The 19,313-nt window shown below is 46.4% G+C and overlaps 1 protein-coding gene across 1 annotated transcript in view; it reads right to left on the reverse strand.

Moving 5' to 3' along the window:
• CD81 (CD81 molecule) overlaps window positions 1-17,027 on the reverse strand; it is a 43,437-nt gene extending 26,410 nt beyond the window's left edge. Inside the window, exons 1-2 of the mRNA XM_062575979.1 lie at window positions 16,890-17,027; window positions 936-1,050 (exon numbers count right to left, since the gene is read on the reverse strand). Coding sequence (XP_062431963.1) covers window positions 936-1,050; window positions 16,890-16,955 — 181 coding nt within the window. The 5' untranslated portion in view covers window positions 16,956-17,027. The remainder of the gene's footprint in view (window positions 1-935; window positions 1,051-16,889) is intronic.
• Window positions 17,028-19,313: the final 2,286 nt, after the last annotated feature.

The raw sequence follows: 19,313 nt of genomic DNA on the forward strand, positions 1-19,313 counted from the left end.
GTTGACAAAACCAACAAATCTCAGATGGGATTACCAAGAAGAAAACTTGGTCAACGCACAAGACAGGCGAGACTTTCGAACCTCCCTCTTCTGCAAGCACATGCACACACCGTGCACGCACTATCTGTGCCCCTGCCTCTTATCTGAGGCATTCAGGAGTGAGCTGTCCTTGCCTGGCATCTGGCAGCTCACACTCCGGCCAGCCGGCATCAGCCCCAAGTGAGGCTGGAGACCAAGCTGCTCGCTGCTGCTCATAAGTAAGATTGCTGAAGAACAGGGAAAAGTAAGGGTTTTCTTCTTCCAGTAAGTCAGCGTGCCGTCAAATTAATAAAATCATACTAAGCTTAAACACACATACAGACACTCCACCAGCCCCTCCTGGAGAACATGAGTCATGCTGCTCTTCGAGTTGTACTTTCCATCGCCAACTGTTCCTTTAGCTACTTCAGTATCCCTTTGGGAGAGGGACAAGGAAACAAGACACACATCCAAGAAGTCTCCCATCTTTCCTGAACAATTATACACTCTCTGCTGAAGCCAACTTGTTGTAGGAGAGACTGTAACCATGAACAACGTCAAAGAAAATCTGTTATACAGAAAAATTGACCAGAATTAAATGCCTTTTAGCCACTGTATGTTTAGAGCTTATGTTTCAGATATAGCAGAGGTAACACCTAAAACCCACTTTGATTTGCACGTGACGGACATTTGGCAGAATATTGGGGAAGCAGTAGATGCCTGGGGAATATCAGTGAAGCAGTAGATATTTTAAGTTCTATGTTATACTGCATGTTGCTGAGTCTGTTCCTCACCCATGGTTTACAGCACAATGCTTTCTGTTGTGCGTGTGGGCACGTCACAAGAAATCATCCAGGGATGAAATGACACTGGAGCAGTGCCAGCTCCCCTCACCCATCTCCCCAGAGGTTGCTTACCAACGTAGAAGGTGTTGGGGGCTTGCTTGTCCCCCAGCTGCAGGTAGAGGATATTCGTAGTCTGTGAATCATGACGGAGCCACAGGGCCACTCCCAGGATGATTCCTCCGGCCAGCTGGGGAGAAAGAAGGGAACCAAACGTTAAGTACTGCTCCATCCACCACGCCGCCCAGAGCAGCCTTGGTCCACACCTCTTGGGCAGGACAGACTGGGAAAGATGTCTCGCTCTGCAAAGCTGCTCCGAGATAGGCTGGCAGGCATGGGAGCGTGGAGAAACAACTTTGCTGCCATTCTTAGTTCTCACACTGGGGCAAAAGACTCGGACATCTGGTGTGCAGAGTCACCAGAGGCCTTCTGCTCCCAAGGGAGCACCTCACTCTCCTAACTCCCCGGTTTCCAGCGGCCTCAGCAAACCTTGCCAGGACGCCCCTGCGAGAGCAGCATGAGGAGCATGAGGACTGCTTTTAGGGAACTGCTTCAGGCACGAGAGAGGCCCGAAATCGCTGTCTCGGTCCATTTCTCAGCTCATAGTTACAAGATAATCCGAGCTTCCCTTTCAGCTTGCTGCAAGTTCTTGTTTTCTCCTGGGGGCCTGGAGGAAAAAAATCTCCCTCTCACCATGGAAAACGGGCATGGTTTCAAACCAGCGATACCTTGAACGCGCGCCAGGGAGCAGTTAACGTGCCTGCTGGTTTGCCACAAGGGCCACGGGCTGCCACAGCGGAGAGCCAGGCAAACACAGTCAAGTCTCCCAACCCTCCTTCCCCCCTCTCCAAAAAGCCCACAGCGCTGCCCTCCTCTCCATCTTCACCCTCTCCCAGCTCTCATCCCAGTCTCAGCTGCTTGCTGTTAGTGGTTCCCTTCATATTTTCCATGAGCATTAGCTATTCCAGGTAAGTGCAACTCCTACATGTATTAAGCAGACCTTTAACTTTCAAGAATATCCTTTTTATTTAGTCTCATCTCACCTCTGCTATGCGTTTTGAACCACATGCAGCCTACAACTTCATTTTCCAGGCTACGGGTTGCATGATCCACACAATCTTCACTGATTATACAACCAGTTTTCACTCTAAGCCTGTGCCAAGTGATTTCCAGTTCCTATAGGTGATTTCTTTCCTATGAGTTATTTACATCTCTGTTAAAACAGAATGCTAATCCTTACCTAAGAAGCAAGACATCTACAACTGAAACTTTTAGGAGCCTTTTTTACCTTCAGTTCTCAATGGGTTGTTATCATGTGATTTCATTAACCACTATGTATAAACATTTTTTTTTAATTTGATACCATTAGCCATACATTCAGGGTTTTATAATTTAAGTCCTTCAAAGAGCATTATATTTACAATGAGGTAGTGCACATTTCTCATTTCACGTTTCCATTTATATTTTTGGAAACTGTGAAGGCAGGAAAGGCTAGAACAGGGATGACAAAGTGTTTGGGAGAACTGTTAGATTTTTCTCTCTGCCCGAAGTCTCTCTTCAGACCCCTAAGTATGCTACTTTCCCTTTCTAGGTTCGTATTTCAAATTTGAGCAGACCTAATGGGATATAGCTTTCTATGCCCTTAAAAGATGCTCTGTCTTGGAGTAGACTTGATCAATCAAAACCACAGAAATACATTAATTTAAATACAGATAAATAGCTATGGAGCAATACAGAGTAACAGCAAAAAAATCTTCACAGCACTTTGAACTGCTGCAGCACCTGTTAGTAGGGAAGCCAAAATGACTTCAAGGCCCCTCTTCCCCCCCTCCCCCGGATATCTATACCTTGATATTCAGCATAGTGTTTAAGAGCATATGAATGATTAAAAGCCTAACTTAATGGTAACATTTTCAGAAGCATCCTTTAGTTATATCCTATTATTTCCCTCCACACAGATCTCTGGAATGTTCAATGTCCAAAAGCAACAGCCCGTTATTTGCACTGGCTGCCCTTGTTGCATGTATTTGATTAATATCTACAGCCTTTCCCCAAGGTATCCCACAAGCACACCAACCCCCTGCGGCTATCAGCTTGTACTGCTCAGTTGACTGTTTAATTTCATGACATAGTACAAAAAAGAAATCTTACCGTAGACCCACATTGGAGGAAAGGCAAATTCTGAGCAGCAAATTGGAATAACCCTCTCCTGCTCCTCCAGCACTACATGTTCACCAGCCTCAGGGGCTGGCAAACATGATGGGGCATAGCAGGATGTAATTCCCTCTGTCAAGTTGGGTTTGGGGAGTTATTTGTTTCCTCCCTCCTCAAAGTGCTGCACATGCCTCGGGTCAGGCCATGGCACAACATATCACTTTCGGAGGCTACTACAGATGTGTTTGCTGGAGCTGAGCAGCTTTGCTAGCTGACTAGGTAGAAAACGCTGTCTGGCCTGAACAGATTTTTCACAAGATTCAAGGAATTTCTAGTAGGACTCACTCCATTACATATCCACTCCTTTTCAACCAAAACCATTGAGGGGGGACGGGAGGATAGAAAAACATACATACAAGGAAAAAAAAAGCCTCAAGAATTCCAAAAGACTTCTAAGAAATGCTGGAAGAAGCTTTTCAGATGCCAATTTATTTTTAAATGTCTTAAATCTCTGTAACAACACACCTGAAAAAAAGCACACATATATACACAAAGGAAAGATAACTACTGTATAGTATGGAGGACTTTTTCCAAAAGAGTCTTTGAGTTGGGTCAGCTACAAGCATGTAAGGCACTTATATGAAGACTGCATTTAAAAAGAGCTTGTTCAGTAATAGCACAAAGTCTAAAACTGAGCAATTGCAGCAGAGCCTAAATTAATATGTGGACAGTGATTTCCAAAAAAGATTCTCAGTGGGAGCCTAACTTTGCCCTTTCTGGGATCAGTTGGTGGTTTTCTTCCTCACAAACTTCTGCAAAACCCAACTGAGAGATTCTTAAGGGGGTACCATCAAAAAAACTCTGATGAAAACAAACAATTTGTGCAGAATTCACAGGGCAAGTTGACCTGGTGGCTTTGAACTGCCATATCCAGTTAGTGGAAGGAAAAAGTCCCCACTGGCACCTACAATCCTGCCTGGTTCTTGGAGGCGGAGGAAGAAGGGGATTTTGTCAGTCTCTCTGCTTCTTTGCCTCCAAAGTATCAGCTTTAACACTTCCTCTCCAGGAACCAGTGCCACTTCCCTGCTTGGACGCTGCCTTATCTTGCTTGCCTTGGAGAACCCAAGGTCCTCCACATACTTGCTATGGAAAAAGTAATGAAAGTCAGTCCATGTTCAAACTCTGCTCCAAGTAAGGTAACTAGTGGCTTAGCAGAAAGTTACCCACATTCAGCCTGGTATTTCTCATTCATTGTCTAAGAACATAATACAATCCATGTTTATCTATCTTCTTGGAATAAAGAGACTTCCCAAAGATAATCAGTGCTGTTGCGGAAGTAAAGGTCTTTCTGTGGCTCCCATCGGAAACAAGATCTCAAAGAAAACTTGGGTTTCTAAGCTGGTCAGGAGAGGTGAAGAAGAGACTGCATACACATTATTGTTTTTACAAAAAGGCGACAGGCTTGGAATGAGGTCAACACCATGCAGCAACCCCTCATTTTGAAGATTTGAGGAAAGGGATTCATTTTAATGCTCTTTCAAAAGTCAGTTATAACAAAGAGTATGCAGTCAGTGGTGTATCTGCACATATGAAAGGCACGTGTCTTTCCACCATCAGAAATACCATTTATCTTGAATGCCGCAAGAAATTTGGCCACTTGAGATCCTGCAGGGAGGGAACCAAGATGGAAGGAAGGAAAGAAGGGAAGGGGAAAAAATAATAAAAAAAAAAAACCCTTACCAAATTGCCATAGTAACCCTGGCTTCCAGTGGAGTAACTCTACATTTTAAAGAGAACAACCCAGAAAGAGCCTATAAAAAGCTGAAAGGAAAGTTAGATGCTTCCACACAGACAGCAATTTATCTTATTTGCTTTTTTCTTCTCAACAGGAAAGAATGTGGCAGAACAAAAAATAAAAGTACGGGCATTGCTCTTTCCCCTGCACGTTGCCCTTTGTGCTCAGCAAATACCAGTATATGAACCAGGATACAGAGGACAAGGACTCTGCAAAAAGTGCCAGCAGTAAAGCTGGAGCAAGCGCAGTTTGCTCTGACATGAGTAAGAGGAGCAGCAGCTGGTTTAAAATTAAATGTGCATTAAAGTGCCAGAACCACAGCATCAGCAAACTTAAAGCAGGTCTCTCTCTCTCTTTTTTTTTAATCATTTAGATTGAAAAGACAGTCTCTTCTGATTGTCAAATCCATTCCAACAATTAGGTCTACCTAAGGAAACATCCAAACCATCCCCAAATGTTCTAGGTTTCGGTCCAAGTCTGCTGTAGGAACACTACAGCTCCCTCCCTCGCCACCTGACTTTATTTGATTTTTTAACAGAGCACAGAGGACCTTTGAATGGAAGTTTTAATCCAATAGCATCTGGATTTCTTAAGAGAAAATGCTGTTAGCTTACTAATGAAAACAGGACTTAGTCAACGATGAATAACTTTTTCCGTACATCTTTCCACCACCAAAAAAGCACAGAGTATAATTATGGCATCCTTCTTTCCAAAGAAAAGAAAACAAGAGGGAGAAACTATCGTCAGCTTTGCTGTGGGCCTCCCTGTCCTCACCCATGCAGACACATGCCAGCAGAGACAACCCTAATGAGATGCAAACCCCAGCAATGTGTCACCCAAAGACCATTGCTTTTAGGCTTCCCTTCCAGGGCATCTGCCTTGTGCACCCGCAGCATGCTGTCCAGGAAGAACGTGAAGAGAGGAAAAAAAAGAAAATGGTGTCAAAGTAGCATTTTGTCCCTCTGAATGCCTCTCTAAAATATGAAACATCGCCCCAATGGACACAGCAGCAGCAATGTCAGTCTGCTTCACCTTCCATGCAGCAACATGCACTTTGCTAGAGCTAATCTAGCTTTTAAACACAGCATCAGTTTGTTCCAGATTTAAGCTAGGTCTTTCCTTTCCTCCCCATCCTAAGAATGCTGCTGGAGGTTTCATGAGGCAATCATAAGATTCAACCCCCTAAGCCCCGTGGTTTGCACGAAGTCAGCCATCTCCCCATTGCCAGCTGCTGTGCCGCGTTGAAAGATACAGCACCCAAACCAAACTAACGCTCCTGTTTCTTCCCTGCCCCTTCAGAAAATTCACAATAAACCTAGACGTGAACCTAATCTATTCCATGGCACCTGTGCTGCTGCCTTAGGGCTGCCTAGGGCAAGGATGCGGCAGGCACCCAAACGACACAGCCACAAACATGTTTCCTGGTACAGGTGAGGTAACTCAGCGCAGACTCTCAGCATTTCCTCTTTACTGCAGTTTTCCAGCTTCCAAAGATTTATTGCTTCTTCCACAGACAGCCAGACTTTTCCAGCCGGCTCTTGCCTGCCAGCGCTGTATGTAAGACTTGCTTTTAACAAGGGCAGAAATTCCTGCTCAGTATGACATAGAAAAATGCAGTAGGAGGTCCTGATTAGACCCTGCCTGAGGGAGGAAGAAAGAAGCCCCCTGAGATCCAACAACTCCTTTGAATGGAGATCAGAGGGCGACAGCGTGAATGCGTTTTTGCACGACCGAAACAGAACAAGGCACAGCAAAAACCACTTCATTTCTTCACCCTGCAAATGGTCTGACTTCTGTCCCCCTCGGAGAAACCAAAAGGGCTCTCTGACCAGCTCCTTCCAGGTCAGATGCTGCCTCTCCCACTAGGATGTTTTTCTTCATGGTTCAAGAAAACTGTTCCTTGCTGCAGCGGGAAGCAGGACAGGGCATCCCAAAGACTACCAGGCAACAGCACAAGCCCCGCCCTGTTCCCAGAGGTTTTATCCCCATACAGGATCTCCAGGAGCCTCTTCCACTTCTGGAGTCCCTTCTAGCTCCTGCCCTTCCCCAAGCAAACCCACAACTCGGGGCTGCAAGGCACAGCCCCTTTCTCAGGATCTCCCTGGACAGGGGGTCGCCACGGCAGCCCCTCCGGAGCGGGCGGCACTTCAGAGGCTGGCTGCAGTGCTAGCGCGGCTGCCGCTTCCCAGACGCGCCAGGATGTGCATCATCCTTTGGTCCCTTCCGCTGTCACCACCCCTCTTCCTCCGGCTCCCTCTCCTCCCCCCACTCTTCTAAAGAGGTTTCCTGGTGAGGAGGGGGAAGGAGGCAGAAGTACCAGCCGTACCAGCGCGGCCCAGCTGACACGTCACCACAAAGCTGATGTCCTGCAGTTAAATCGGGAGGAGAAAGGAAGCCAAGGTGTCAGCGGTTTCACAGGATCGTATTTACAGAAGTGCCGATTTCCAGTTTCCCGTAGAGGCGACAAGTCCTCCCCCAGGACTCCCCTTTCCATGCTCTTCTGATCCAAAAGCGAGGCACCGCCCAGGCTCTACTCCAGCCACGCACCTTCCCGAGAGCCAGAAGCAGCTCCTGCCTAGCAGCAAAAATATGTATGAATGAGGCTTTGCGTATAGCTGCCGTGACAGCCACACCGCCTCCTTCCCTCTTACACATGCTGGGTAGTGCTTGGGGACAGAGCCACCACAGTTACCGTAAGCCACCTCCAAGATCAGAGAAACAAAGCACTCCGGTAACATATGTTTTGGTGATGAAAATATCCCCTTTACTACTCAAAATACAGTGGTATGAAATTGTTGCTGTTGACAAAGAATAAGGTGCAAGGGCCCACACAGCTTCTGCCTGCCACAAGCATTCCTGTAGATACTGCATTCGCCAGCAAAAGCAACGCTGCCAGGAAGCCTTCACAGATTTTGCATGTTCTCAGATTCAAGATCAAACATTGTTGTCAAATTTTTAAGTTTTTAAACACTTCGCAGAGTTTACACCTGCCACTCTCAGTCTCCTTTCTGCTGCCTGGCAAACTGAGCCCTTTGGCAGAGGGCAGCACCAGGAGAGCACCTCAAGCACCCAGCAGGAGCTCGCAGCACCCACATCCTCCCCAAAACTGCTCGCAAAGTGGCTAAGACAAAACAAAAACAGATCCTCCTTTCTAGGTGTGGGCAACTGAGGTTCCAAAAGATAGAACAACTTGCCAAGGTTGCAGAATCTTGTCATACAAGAAGCCTGTCATAAGCCAGGAATTAATTGCTAAGCTGGAGTTGAATACTTTACTCTCAGGTCATTTACTGCTCTCTAGACAGAAAAGCAGATATCATCTATCAGCTGCAACATGTGCAGCATAATAATGAAAAAACATTTTATAGCTGGATTTTATACATCTAGCAAAAAGGGGAAAAAGTTAAGGAGCTAGAGATTCTGTAGCTTAACAAAAATAATCTTTGGAAGAGACAATACATACAAGCAGCTGGCAAAATGAGGGCTAGGACGTTACAAGTTTTGCACTAGTACCTAGAAAATGGAGCCAGGAACAACAGCACATTGACCACCTGTGGTCACGTAAAGGCAGGCTGTGTTAAAGGTATGGACAAGTCAGCATGCATACTCTGCATCTCTCTTCTTGCAAAGCAGAAGTTAAAAATCTCATCTAAGGAGACTTGATTAGTTCTGTGGAAGTTCTTAAAGGACTTGGAGTACAGTAAACCTGGTGCTAGGAGCTAAATGCCAAAAACTAAGCCTATGATCCAAGGAACTTAACAGAGGTACGAAGTTATGTCAGTCTTAATGTTAAGACAGAAGAACATCACGCCAAAGGTTCACTAAAACTTTTAAATTGAAGTGTGATCGATTCAATACACCATTGATAGAAGGAAGGGAAGTTTGTAAAAAACTTACTTTTTCCATCACTCTACCCACATCACAAAAGCAGAAGATAGTCTCTGAGTGAAATAGCATGCACTGCTGGGCAACCTTTGGTAGGCACACCATGACACTAACAGCAAAATCTCCTCACCCACCGAGATGAACAGCAAGGGAAGTCCAATGGGCTGCATATACGCTCCTGTACCTCCTCATTGCACTGAAAAGCGCAGCAAAGCGCTCTTCATTGATGCAAAAGAGGCATGGGGTGGGCTAGGGGAAGCCCAAGAGGCACAGAGAAGTTGGTTTTGGTCAGAGCACAAGGGGAATAGCTTCTGCAGCTCGTGCTGCTGGCGTGTGGGCATGCTTTCACAGAACACCACATTCCATGCTTGTGCTCTGTACCTAGATTTAGCCTAAAATAATGTTCCTTCCTGGCTAACTCAGATTAACTGATAGATCAGACAAGCTCTCACTTGCAGTGCTGGGAGAACTGAAACTTGAGGTATTACTCAGATGGACTGGATAAGAGACTAAGAAAAATCACTCCATTAGGAGAGGGCACAGCACCCCACAAAGTCCAGCTGGCCACAACTCAATAGAGTCTCAGTTAGGAGAGACGTTGAAGCATCAAGATTCACGGAAACTTTTGAGAGGCAGGGGAGAAGTGGGGGGAGGTAGGGGAAGTGATGTAAACCAGATAAATGCAAACGCTATTTAACTGAAGACAACCACACAATGCAAAAGCTTCTTTTTTTTTTTCTTTTTTTTTTGAACTAGACACAGACACCTGTAAACCACAACAGAAGTGACTTCTCTTAGAAAACAGATATGGCCTTTTCACTGTCTTCTGCAACTATCACACTTAAAGGCTGACTAAAACCCAGCCACTGGATTAAACGTTTGCAGGCAAAACCTGAGGAAAAGCCATTTGTGAAGAGCCTTATTTGCTTCACGAAAGAGGAAGATGGGCTACGCTCAGTCAGTACATGCTCTGCTTTGAGAAACTCAGCTCATGGCTGGCTTCCAATATCAGCTATTAATAAGAGCCACGGATCAGGACAAAATTCTTAGCTAGTACCTAGTTACCAGTCCCACAACACTGAAGTGGTTTTCAAAACAGTTTAAGGGGAGGGCAAAAGGAAAACAAAAACAAGAGCAAAAAAACCCCACCCCCTCTGTAATGCATGGAGAAGCGGTAAGCCAGATGCCAAATAAAGCCTGATGAATACGAGGAGCCCGGGAATACAGCGTGACATGTTATCCAGACCTACTAGCGGGGCCCATTCACCCTTCTCTGCAGGAGGAGCGCACAGCCTGCAAGCTGCTCGTGACCTGCCAAAGCACTTCATTCAGCCTGAGCACTGCTCCTCGTTTACCTGCATCCCGAGGAGAGGGAGCACATGATGGAGAGCACGTCCTCACCCACCTGCCAGCACCTCCAGCAGCCCAGCCACACAGCAGTGGGACCATCGCAGCACAGCCCTTCCCTGCTATGAGGATGTGGCCCAGCCAGTCAAAAAGACTGGGCAGCATCGCTCCTAGCAGCTTGCCGCTCACCAGCCCATCCCTTGAATCAGATACAAAATGATGATGCTTTTGCTCCCCCTCCCCCCCAAAACTCCTTCCTCCCAGGCATTCAGCTGGGAGCTGCATTCCCTCTGCCTTATCCCCACTTCATAAGGTACCTCTGATTGGAAGTATTACTATATACACTGAGATCTTCCACTGAGGCTTAACCACCTTAGCAGTAGAGAGCAAAACAGTTTCAGATCCTGCTTTAAAATTAATTTGGCCTTACACATGAGCATTTAACAACAATGGTAATACAACTGCTTCCCCCTTTTAATAATATATCAAAAGGGGCTTACACAGTACCTTTCATCACAGAATCAAAGTGTTTCTCCAGGTATTATATATGTGTTAATGCTCTTGCAGGAGATAAGTGTTACAGTGGTTGATAGAAGAACCACCTCGGGAACACAGAATTATTCCTCCCTTCAGCCACCTGTGACATTCCCTCCTTATGAGTTCAGCATAGCTTGTTAAATGAAGCCATGCACCCACACAGAACAGAGGACCAATCTCTCCAGAAGACCAGGTTAAATAACCTTCTCCACGCATAGATCTAAGAAAAGGGTCCATAGGCTGATGGCAGAACTATGTTCACTAGCCACAGAGCTCTGAAACACACCCAGGTGAGCCATCACCAGGAAAACTTAAGCTAAGTACTGAGCCTATTCACAATGATCTCCCACTAAGAAAACATTTCCCTTCCTCGACCTTCAAAGATGGGCATTAAATAGCTGCATGTTCAAATACATGTGGAAACATGTCTGACTGTGCATTGCCCAAATATACCAAACCCAAAGTCACTGGAACACGATACTGCAAAAGTGTCGTATCATTGGTGTTTGCAATACTCTGTGCAATTCCCAGGGAGACCAATAATCAAAACAAAAACACCACACTCTGCACTAGAGAGGCCTGCTATGCACTATGACTAACAATTTAAATTACAACACAGACCTGTACGAGGGCTGCAACCTAAACCAAATTCAAGCTGTTCTATTAGAGTGCTTTCAAAATTCTGCTTCAAATCTGCAAACTACACTAACCACTTTTTTTATGATCGCATGTGAGCAGTAGCAACCATCTTCCCTCCCTGTCACATCAAGATAGTTGCAGGGTCATGAGTTTTTAAGCAATTATCACCCTGGGAACTACCACCATCACAAAGGGCTCAGGAAGTTCAGGGTTTGCTACCTTTCTCCAACACCCTCTCCCATTCACTAAAGTCAAATATCTTGGTGCATGCTTTCTAAACTCAAGAGAGCAATTTCCAGATTTCTCAAAGCTGCTTAAAACAAAAAATTACTCAAACTTTTCCATCCATTCTCCCAACACATTCCCGTAAAGTCACTACCTCCAAGATAGAAACAATGTGTCACTTGCGTGTTCTTTCTGCTCTTCTCCCGCCATCCCTCTGGACTCTAACCATACCACACATGCTCAACACAGGCAAGAGGCAACGGTTATGTGTTATTTGGAAAATGGAATTAGAAGCAAGCTCTTCCTTTTAATTAGACACCTCTCCAGTGTGCAGCAGCAGTGCTCTAGATCTGGAAAGCTGCCACAGGTTGTATTAGATAATAAGCTAGGTGATCCTTTTCAGAGCCAGCCAATTTTTCCTTGGCTGTCCTTAATCATATTTTAAAATAGCTCTTTGGCTTCTGGCTTTCTTCAGCCTCTCCAGGGAGGCTATTAGCAGTGGTCAGTTCAATCAGGGCTGTGGACAGAACAGCCCCATATGGTGAACTCCAGATAGCAGATTCAACTAATTCAAGAAACCAGATAAGTCTGACCCATCTGCACTAGACTCTGCTCAGGGCACAGCAAAGAGCACGAGACAGAAACAGCTCAATCCCACCAAGTGCCCAGCCCAAACCAGCTCAAAATCAATGAACGAAGACCACCCACTCTACAACACTGTAAGATCAAAGCAAAGCAGGCATTAAATAACCTTGTGCTATTCATTCTCCATCTTGCAAGGTAGAGAAGTGAAACGTTTCCTTCAAAGGCTGCTGGACAGAGCACCACCTATCCCAGTTTCACAGAGCGAGATGCGAAGGAGCATTTTTTGCAGAACTCTATGCCCACAGCACAGAGGTGCTGTGAAAAAACCTCCTCATTAGCAGTGTAGGAGTGGGCGCTCAGCTGCCTTAAGGCAGTAAGTTGTTTCACATGCTCAGCATTTGGCAGTCTGGCCTGCAGGAACCTAATTATCCAGCGCAAAGGTGCTCACTCAGCCACTGCCAATATCCAGACACCTCCAGAAAGCCTTTGTTCCTCCACACCTCTCGAAATGCTTCAGAGAGGCTGCTTAACTCAGCCACGCAAGGCGCAATTAAAAAAATAAATAAATAAAAAAGAGGTGCAGGGGTCAAGTGCTCAGGTTTCAGACATGCACGTAGTGTAGTACAGGAGTCCTCTCAGCCCCATGTTTCAGCAACGGGGTTAAGCATTCCCATTGCTACCCTTGGCTTCCCCACTACTTGGGTCAACGAATGTTGCTGTACAGCCCACAGGGATCATTTATTTTCTGCAACAAGACAGCCTTCGGAAAACATTCTGCCTCGACATAACCTGACGCAGTTTTGCTCAGCTCAGAGGCACCGTTCCTACTTAATCCTCCAGTGATTCCAGCATCTTGTTTCAAACACATGGACAAGGACTACTAGGAAGAAACAATCTCCAAAGTCTCCTGCAGAGATTACTGCTTTGGCACCTGCAGAACTGGAAATGGGGCAGACTTTTTCTTTCACCTTCCAACACAACCGCTTTGTTAAGCTTCCCCAACGCGCTGCCAAGGGAAGGAGAGGGGGAGGAAACCAGAGGGGTGTCAGTTTATTTACACTCCAGTAGGACAACAGAACTACTTTAAAACCTTATCGTAGTTTCTTTCTTATTTGTTAACACAGTTAAGGCTTAGAATTGCTTCCTTTCTTCCTCTCAGGCATGATAGTAAGATTCTTTTTAGCATGCTAGGAAAGTGCAGCATCTGCCAAACCTTTGGTTCTGCCTCACACTTATTTTTGCCAACACCACTGACCTCAATTCAGTGCAAACCAAATGAGTCTGAGGAGCTGAACAACCCTTGCATACTAACGAGCTGGAATGACCACGTCACCATGAATCCCAGGCCATGCATTTTCCTCAGTTTAAAGGCTACCTGCAAGCTAGAACACCTGCATAACTAGCCTGCAAAGGGCTCAGCCACCTGCATCAAACATTTTCTGTGCAACTTCTAACCTTTAAATGTCAACTGCAAAAGGACTGTCAGGTTAAGACAGCAACCAACATCTCTCCTCAGATGAAAATGCAAGTTTTGCTGTTAACTACATCTGCTAACTATTAGATTTAAAATTCTGTTCAACCATAAGTTAAAAAAAAAGGGGGGGGAAGGGGAGTATGAAAACTATGAGCCATTGCTCAATCACAGTAGAACTGGCCAGCCTCTCCTTTTAATTGTAACAAAGCAGCTCCTAGCAAATTAAGTCTTAACAACTAAGGTAAATGAAAAACACAGCCCTAAAACATCTAGCAGTATGAAAAGTGCTAGATGGAAAAACACCAACCCAGCCCTTTAAGCACAATGGGAGGATTCACTCTCAAACCCTCTGTGGACAGATGGATGGACATACAGTATCATCCAAGCTTGCTGTCTGTGCAAGAGGTACCTCGTGGTTGCCAGCAGCCTGCTAGGCTAGCTCTGGAAGGCATTGCACGGAGCCATTCAACCTGTCATTTGTCACTGGTGGCAGACCAGTTCAGATGACAGTTTAATACGCTGAGCTGCCTCCTTGGCACCCAGCACTGCACTGCACAGCTCGCCCTTAAAGGCTCGTCTTCCTGTCGCTGGAGAGCACAGACCAGATCACGCACAGTATCTGCACAACTGCACTGGGTCTCCAGTCTACACCTTCTGATACTACTGGAAATTTGCAAACCCAGGCTGAAGCATGTTTAGAGAAAAGTACATCTGCCTTCCAGAAATACCCTGGGAAAATCAGGCTCCTAGGAGCACAGGCTCCATCTGTATTAGAGAAGAATCCTTTCTACAAAGCATCTCCATTAAAACTTAAGTTAAAGCAGCCCTCCCCCCGCTCTCTGCTCTCCCACACCACGAGAAGATGGTCAAGAAAAGACCACGTATGATGCAAAAAAAGCTCCCTACCTCTCTTTGAAAGAAACTAGATAATCCCCTACTGATGTTTCCATGCAACTAAGGTCAACAGGCTCCAGTCCAGTAGGGTAGGAGCAGGCATCAAAACCTCACAACAAGGAAAAAGGAAGGACCTGGTATTGCTCTTGCACACAAAAGGCCAGTTTATAAACGATCAGTTGTTTTGTAAAGGCAACATACATTGCAGCGAGCAAGCAAACTTGCTCAGGAACAATGGCTAGGCAAAGTCCTCATACATCCTTCCGGCCGGCCTTACTGTCACCTAGAAGACTATTCTTCCCTTGCATCTATACTAGATGCCTTCAGCAACAAGAATGACAGGAAATTAGAACAAGAAGGAAAGAAAAAGCCCCTGGATAAGCATGATAACTTGGAAGAAACATAAGGAGAATGCTGCGAGTCCGCAGCCAGGCACTTTAAAGAGGTGATTACAGATGTCTAGCCTGTCATTTGAATGGAGAAAGAAATGGTCAAAAAACCAGCACTGCATTCATCTTGTAACTGGCAATACATCAAGTTTCAATTAATATTACTGTCAGAGCTCATCATCTTCCCCCTTGCTCAATATTCTACCAAGGAAAATGGCAAAGCAGCAAAGTTGGCCTCAGGTGAGCCTGAAATCAGGTTGTATTTGGTAGTGCTTGATGACATGAAGCAATAAGCCCTACACGTATTGGCAGCAGGGGATTTCTGTAGGAGGGCTGCTGTGCAGCTCTAGGGATGTTTCATTTACCCATGGAAAGACTAGAGTAGCTGGAGCCTACGGCCAAGCACAGCCACCTTCATTTAGTGCAGCCACGTCCTGAGCTGCGTTTTGTTCCTGCAGCAGGCATCGGTGCCTCATTGCTCACTTCCCCAGGCTCTCTAATCCTCCTAGTTGTGTTTGTTGATGTAATCATTAAAAACAAAAAAGCGCCACGACAACAACAAAAAAACAGACAAATTCCTTGTAAACAGAACTGGGCATTGGCCAAACGAACACATCTTCTCCATGCAAGCAGCAAATCAGTTAAGCAGGGTCTTTTCTTGGGACTCAGCTGTCACTGGGTGGGGCTGGGAGCTTGCTCCTGGATGGATTGACTGCCTCCTCTACCACTGCCTATATATAGAGATGAATATAGGGATATACAATGTAATGACAAATTTGCCTTTAGAAAAAAAAATTAGCATTTTTAATCAGATTTCCCCCTTTCAGTGCTTGCTGACACAGACTTGGAGCACTCTTTCTGACATCTTTGTCAGCAGAACTAAATGCTGCCGACCTAGAACCACGAAAAACAGAGAGAATCCACAAGTTCATAACCTGGCCCTAACCCGGAGGATCTACTGCCTCCAAAACTGGGCTGCTCCACTGGCATCTGGCCGGATCGGGTCAGTCTGCTGCTGGCAGCGAACCCCACCAGTGAGCAGGCTGAAGCGCACAAGGCCACCTTGGGCAGCCAACACCTTCCAGCAAAGAAAACCTCTAAGAAAACACAGCAAGGAGGTGTTGAAGCCTCACTGCGGTCAGGCGGAGCTGTAAGAACCGTACGCTAACCAGACACTCAGCTACACACGAGAAGTGACAGTTTGGTCTCCAAATTCACAGTTCTGCGTGCTTTCTTCATCGGGGCTCAGAACATCTCCAGGGACGGAGCCACGAAGAAAACGGCCACTGCATAAAGCAACAGCGTTTCCTTCTACTCTTCTTTGCTAGAGGGTATTTCTAATGGGGACAGAGCTGCCGGTCCCATCGCTTACAGACGAACAGCCCCAGCCGCCCAGGTTTTATATGCCCTCGCTCCTCCAGCTGCCCCGCGGCGCACAGTTTGGGCACCACCTCTCCCCCCTTCGCCTGGCGTGACGCCTCGCTCTCTAACGCACACTGATTTCATAAGCTCCGGTCGGCACGACCCAGCAGCAACAGGGACGGGCAGAGTTGCAGCCCAAGGAGATGAGAAAAGCTCTGTTCCCCGCCAAACACCCCACCGCCATGCAGCCTCTTCTCCCCGCATGGGAGAACCCCCCCGGTGCGGCGCCCCTTCACAGGGAGGAGGAGTGGGGCTGCCGGGCTCCCGGCTTGGCCCTTCGCAGCGCCAGCTCCGGCTGGCGGATTTGGAAATAGGGAATGGGGGGAAAAAAAGGAAAATCTATCTATTTATAGCGCTGTATAAACACACACAAAGCACCATACTTCCCTCCTTCTCAGAAAGGGATATAGCTTTGGGGTTTTTATATGCATACACATACATACATGCACACACACACACATATATTTTAAAAGGAGAAGCAGGAAAATAATAATAGAAAAAAACAAGCCATATCCACAGGCCATATCTTCATTGAAAAAAAAAAGGAGAGAGAGAGAGAGAGAGAGAGAGAGAGAGAAGGGGGGGAAGGAAGAAAGGTGAAGAAAAAAGGAAAAACGAGACGAGGCGTGCTGCAGCCCCGCCACGCGAGACGCTGGGGGCTCGGCGCCCCCGGCCCCCGGGCTCACCCAGAAGATGAAGTTGAAGACGAAGAGGAGGTATTTGATGCACTTGGTGCAGCCTTCCACCCCCATGGCGGCGCGGCGAGGCGGCGGCGGCGGCGGCGGCTCCCGGCTCCGCTGCTGCTGCTGCTGCTGCTGGGGCGGCGGCGCGGGCGGGGATAACCCGCCGCCGCCGCTCTCCCCGCCCCGGCCCGGCCCGGCCCCGCCGCCCGCCCCCGGCCCCGGCGCGCCGCCCCCGGCCGCTTCCTCGGGGGAGCTGCGGGGCTAGGGGGGCGGCCAAGCTGCAGCAAAAATGAAAATATTTTTTTTGAAAAAAAAAATCGACTTTAGGTTAAAATAGTTTTCAATCCTGAAAAGCATTCCCTCGTCCCTTCCCCAAGTCTTCTGTTTTCTATCTGATCTTACCAGTGCTTTCGCCCATTTCTCCTTGGTTGGATTTTTCTGGCCCAGCTTTGTCACCGCAAGAAACGGTACCGAGTTGAGCGGAGCTGCTCAGGAGGGTCTGCTCAGTTACTGGGTCACACGAGCGTTTGTGGGATTTGCACCACAGAGATTTGGATCATGCATGTTAACAATTCAAGTAAGCTCAGCGTTACGGCTTAGAAATTTCAGTTAAAAGATAAATAAAAAAAAATAGAGCCTAGCAACACAAGTATTGGGAAATTTCCCAGTCTTCTGCCCACTTCCTCATCGCTGGCAATGTAACTAGCTCTGACCCCAACAACACTACACTTATTGCAAGCTTACTAGCTTTTTTTTTTTTTAGGTGCAGGACAGTAATTCACAAAATCACATCATAAGAGGACTTCTTACAAAGGTGGCAATTAACAGCTCCAACAAGGGTTGGGGTAAACGTTTAACATATCCACAGAGCAGGAGGACCTCTGGTGCCTTCAGATGCTTAGATAGGCATCCACATGCCTTAGCAAATTTCTTGGCCAAGGAGATGAGGCAACTGGACCAAAGCCCTGCAGGCAGCCTGTCACCCTTAGGAGCCGAACTTGGTGCCTAGCTGCATTTTTTAACCGGAAAACAACCTCGTTTCTTGCCTGGGCACTCTTCTAGCTAGAGCATTTCAGATACCCAATTTGGAGCCTGAAACTTTCTGGCTCTGAACACATCCATAATTCCCATACACTGGAATTTGATCCATTAGTTAAGCATGCATATTTTCTATGCATTCAGACTAAAGATGAGTCAACATGGCTCCAAAATCATCCCATTACCCTCAAGGCTGAATTATTTCAGGACTCTGTCTCGCCTATTGAGCCTTTCTTTGTACTTTTTACTGCTCATTAATAGCCCACAGTGCTCTACGAAGTTGGGGACCAGAGACGAATAGAAAGTGGCCCAGTTCCCCAATTACTTAGGCTGAATACCTCCCCTGTTGTGGGCTTGCCATGGATGCATAAACCCTTTGTCTCTAAACGGTATTCACTCATCCATCCCTACCAAAGAAGCCAGAGGTTCACAAGGCTATTTATGCATGTAACTGCTATCCCAAGTTATCCGTACAATCCATCTGATTGTGGCGGCAGCATCCTGTGCGGCTCCTACTAATCAGTCCAAAAGATAAACTCAACTGGCAAGAGCCACAGAGCAATGAGATACTGGAGTTGCTCCCTTGCTACATAACAGGATCCCACAAAGTCCCTTTTCTGCACAAATCATGAAGACTGTCAAGAAAGGAGCTGGCATGGACTTGACAAAAGTATCTCCGATGGCAAAGAAAGGAAGCAATTAGAGCAATTGCTTTGATGAGATGCCTAACATGTTCTTCAAAACCAACAGGAGCTGTGGGAGTACGGACTTAAATCATGGGCTATTCCTAGGATAACCATGGGGTCAGCTTTCCCAGCATATACACTAGCAGTGAGAGAAAAGATAAACTACATGCAAAGACTGGCCTGATTAAGCATCACCTTTATCATCTCCAGCTATAAATACAAAACAAAAATATCCTCCAAACAACCAAAGAGTCTGAAGGTATGAGTTGACTCGCTAAGAGCTAAGCAGATAAACCGGATAAAATGCCTGTGGCAGAAGGAGCTTTAACACTTTTGATTTGGTACTGGGACACAGGAAAAGACTGGCTGTGTGACACACTACAGACATTTTGATTTTGGATTCCCAAGCACATCAGAAATATATAAAACAGTAGCAAATTGCCTCACAGAGGCTATGCGATTCAAGGAACTTCTCATGTATGTAGATGAATGTTTCCAAAAAGAAAAAAAAAGAAACCTCAAACTCCCAGAGGTACAATTTTGGAAAGTCTGTGAAAGGGAGAGGAAGGACCAAACTGTAAGCTGTTAAGAACTTAATCAGCAGCATACCTAGTGCCCAGTGATTAAGGAAGAAAATTTCAGTACAGAAAAAGATTCTTGAATCAACTTTTGTGCATGCGACAGGTGGCCACCCCTACTGTAA

This window comes from Rhea pennata, chromosome 5, assembly GCF_028389875.1.
Source record: "Rhea pennata isolate bPtePen1 chromosome 5, bPtePen1.pri, whole genome shotgun sequence".
Lineage (NCBI taxonomy): Eukaryota > Metazoa > Chordata > Aves > Rheiformes > Rheidae > Rhea > Rhea pennata.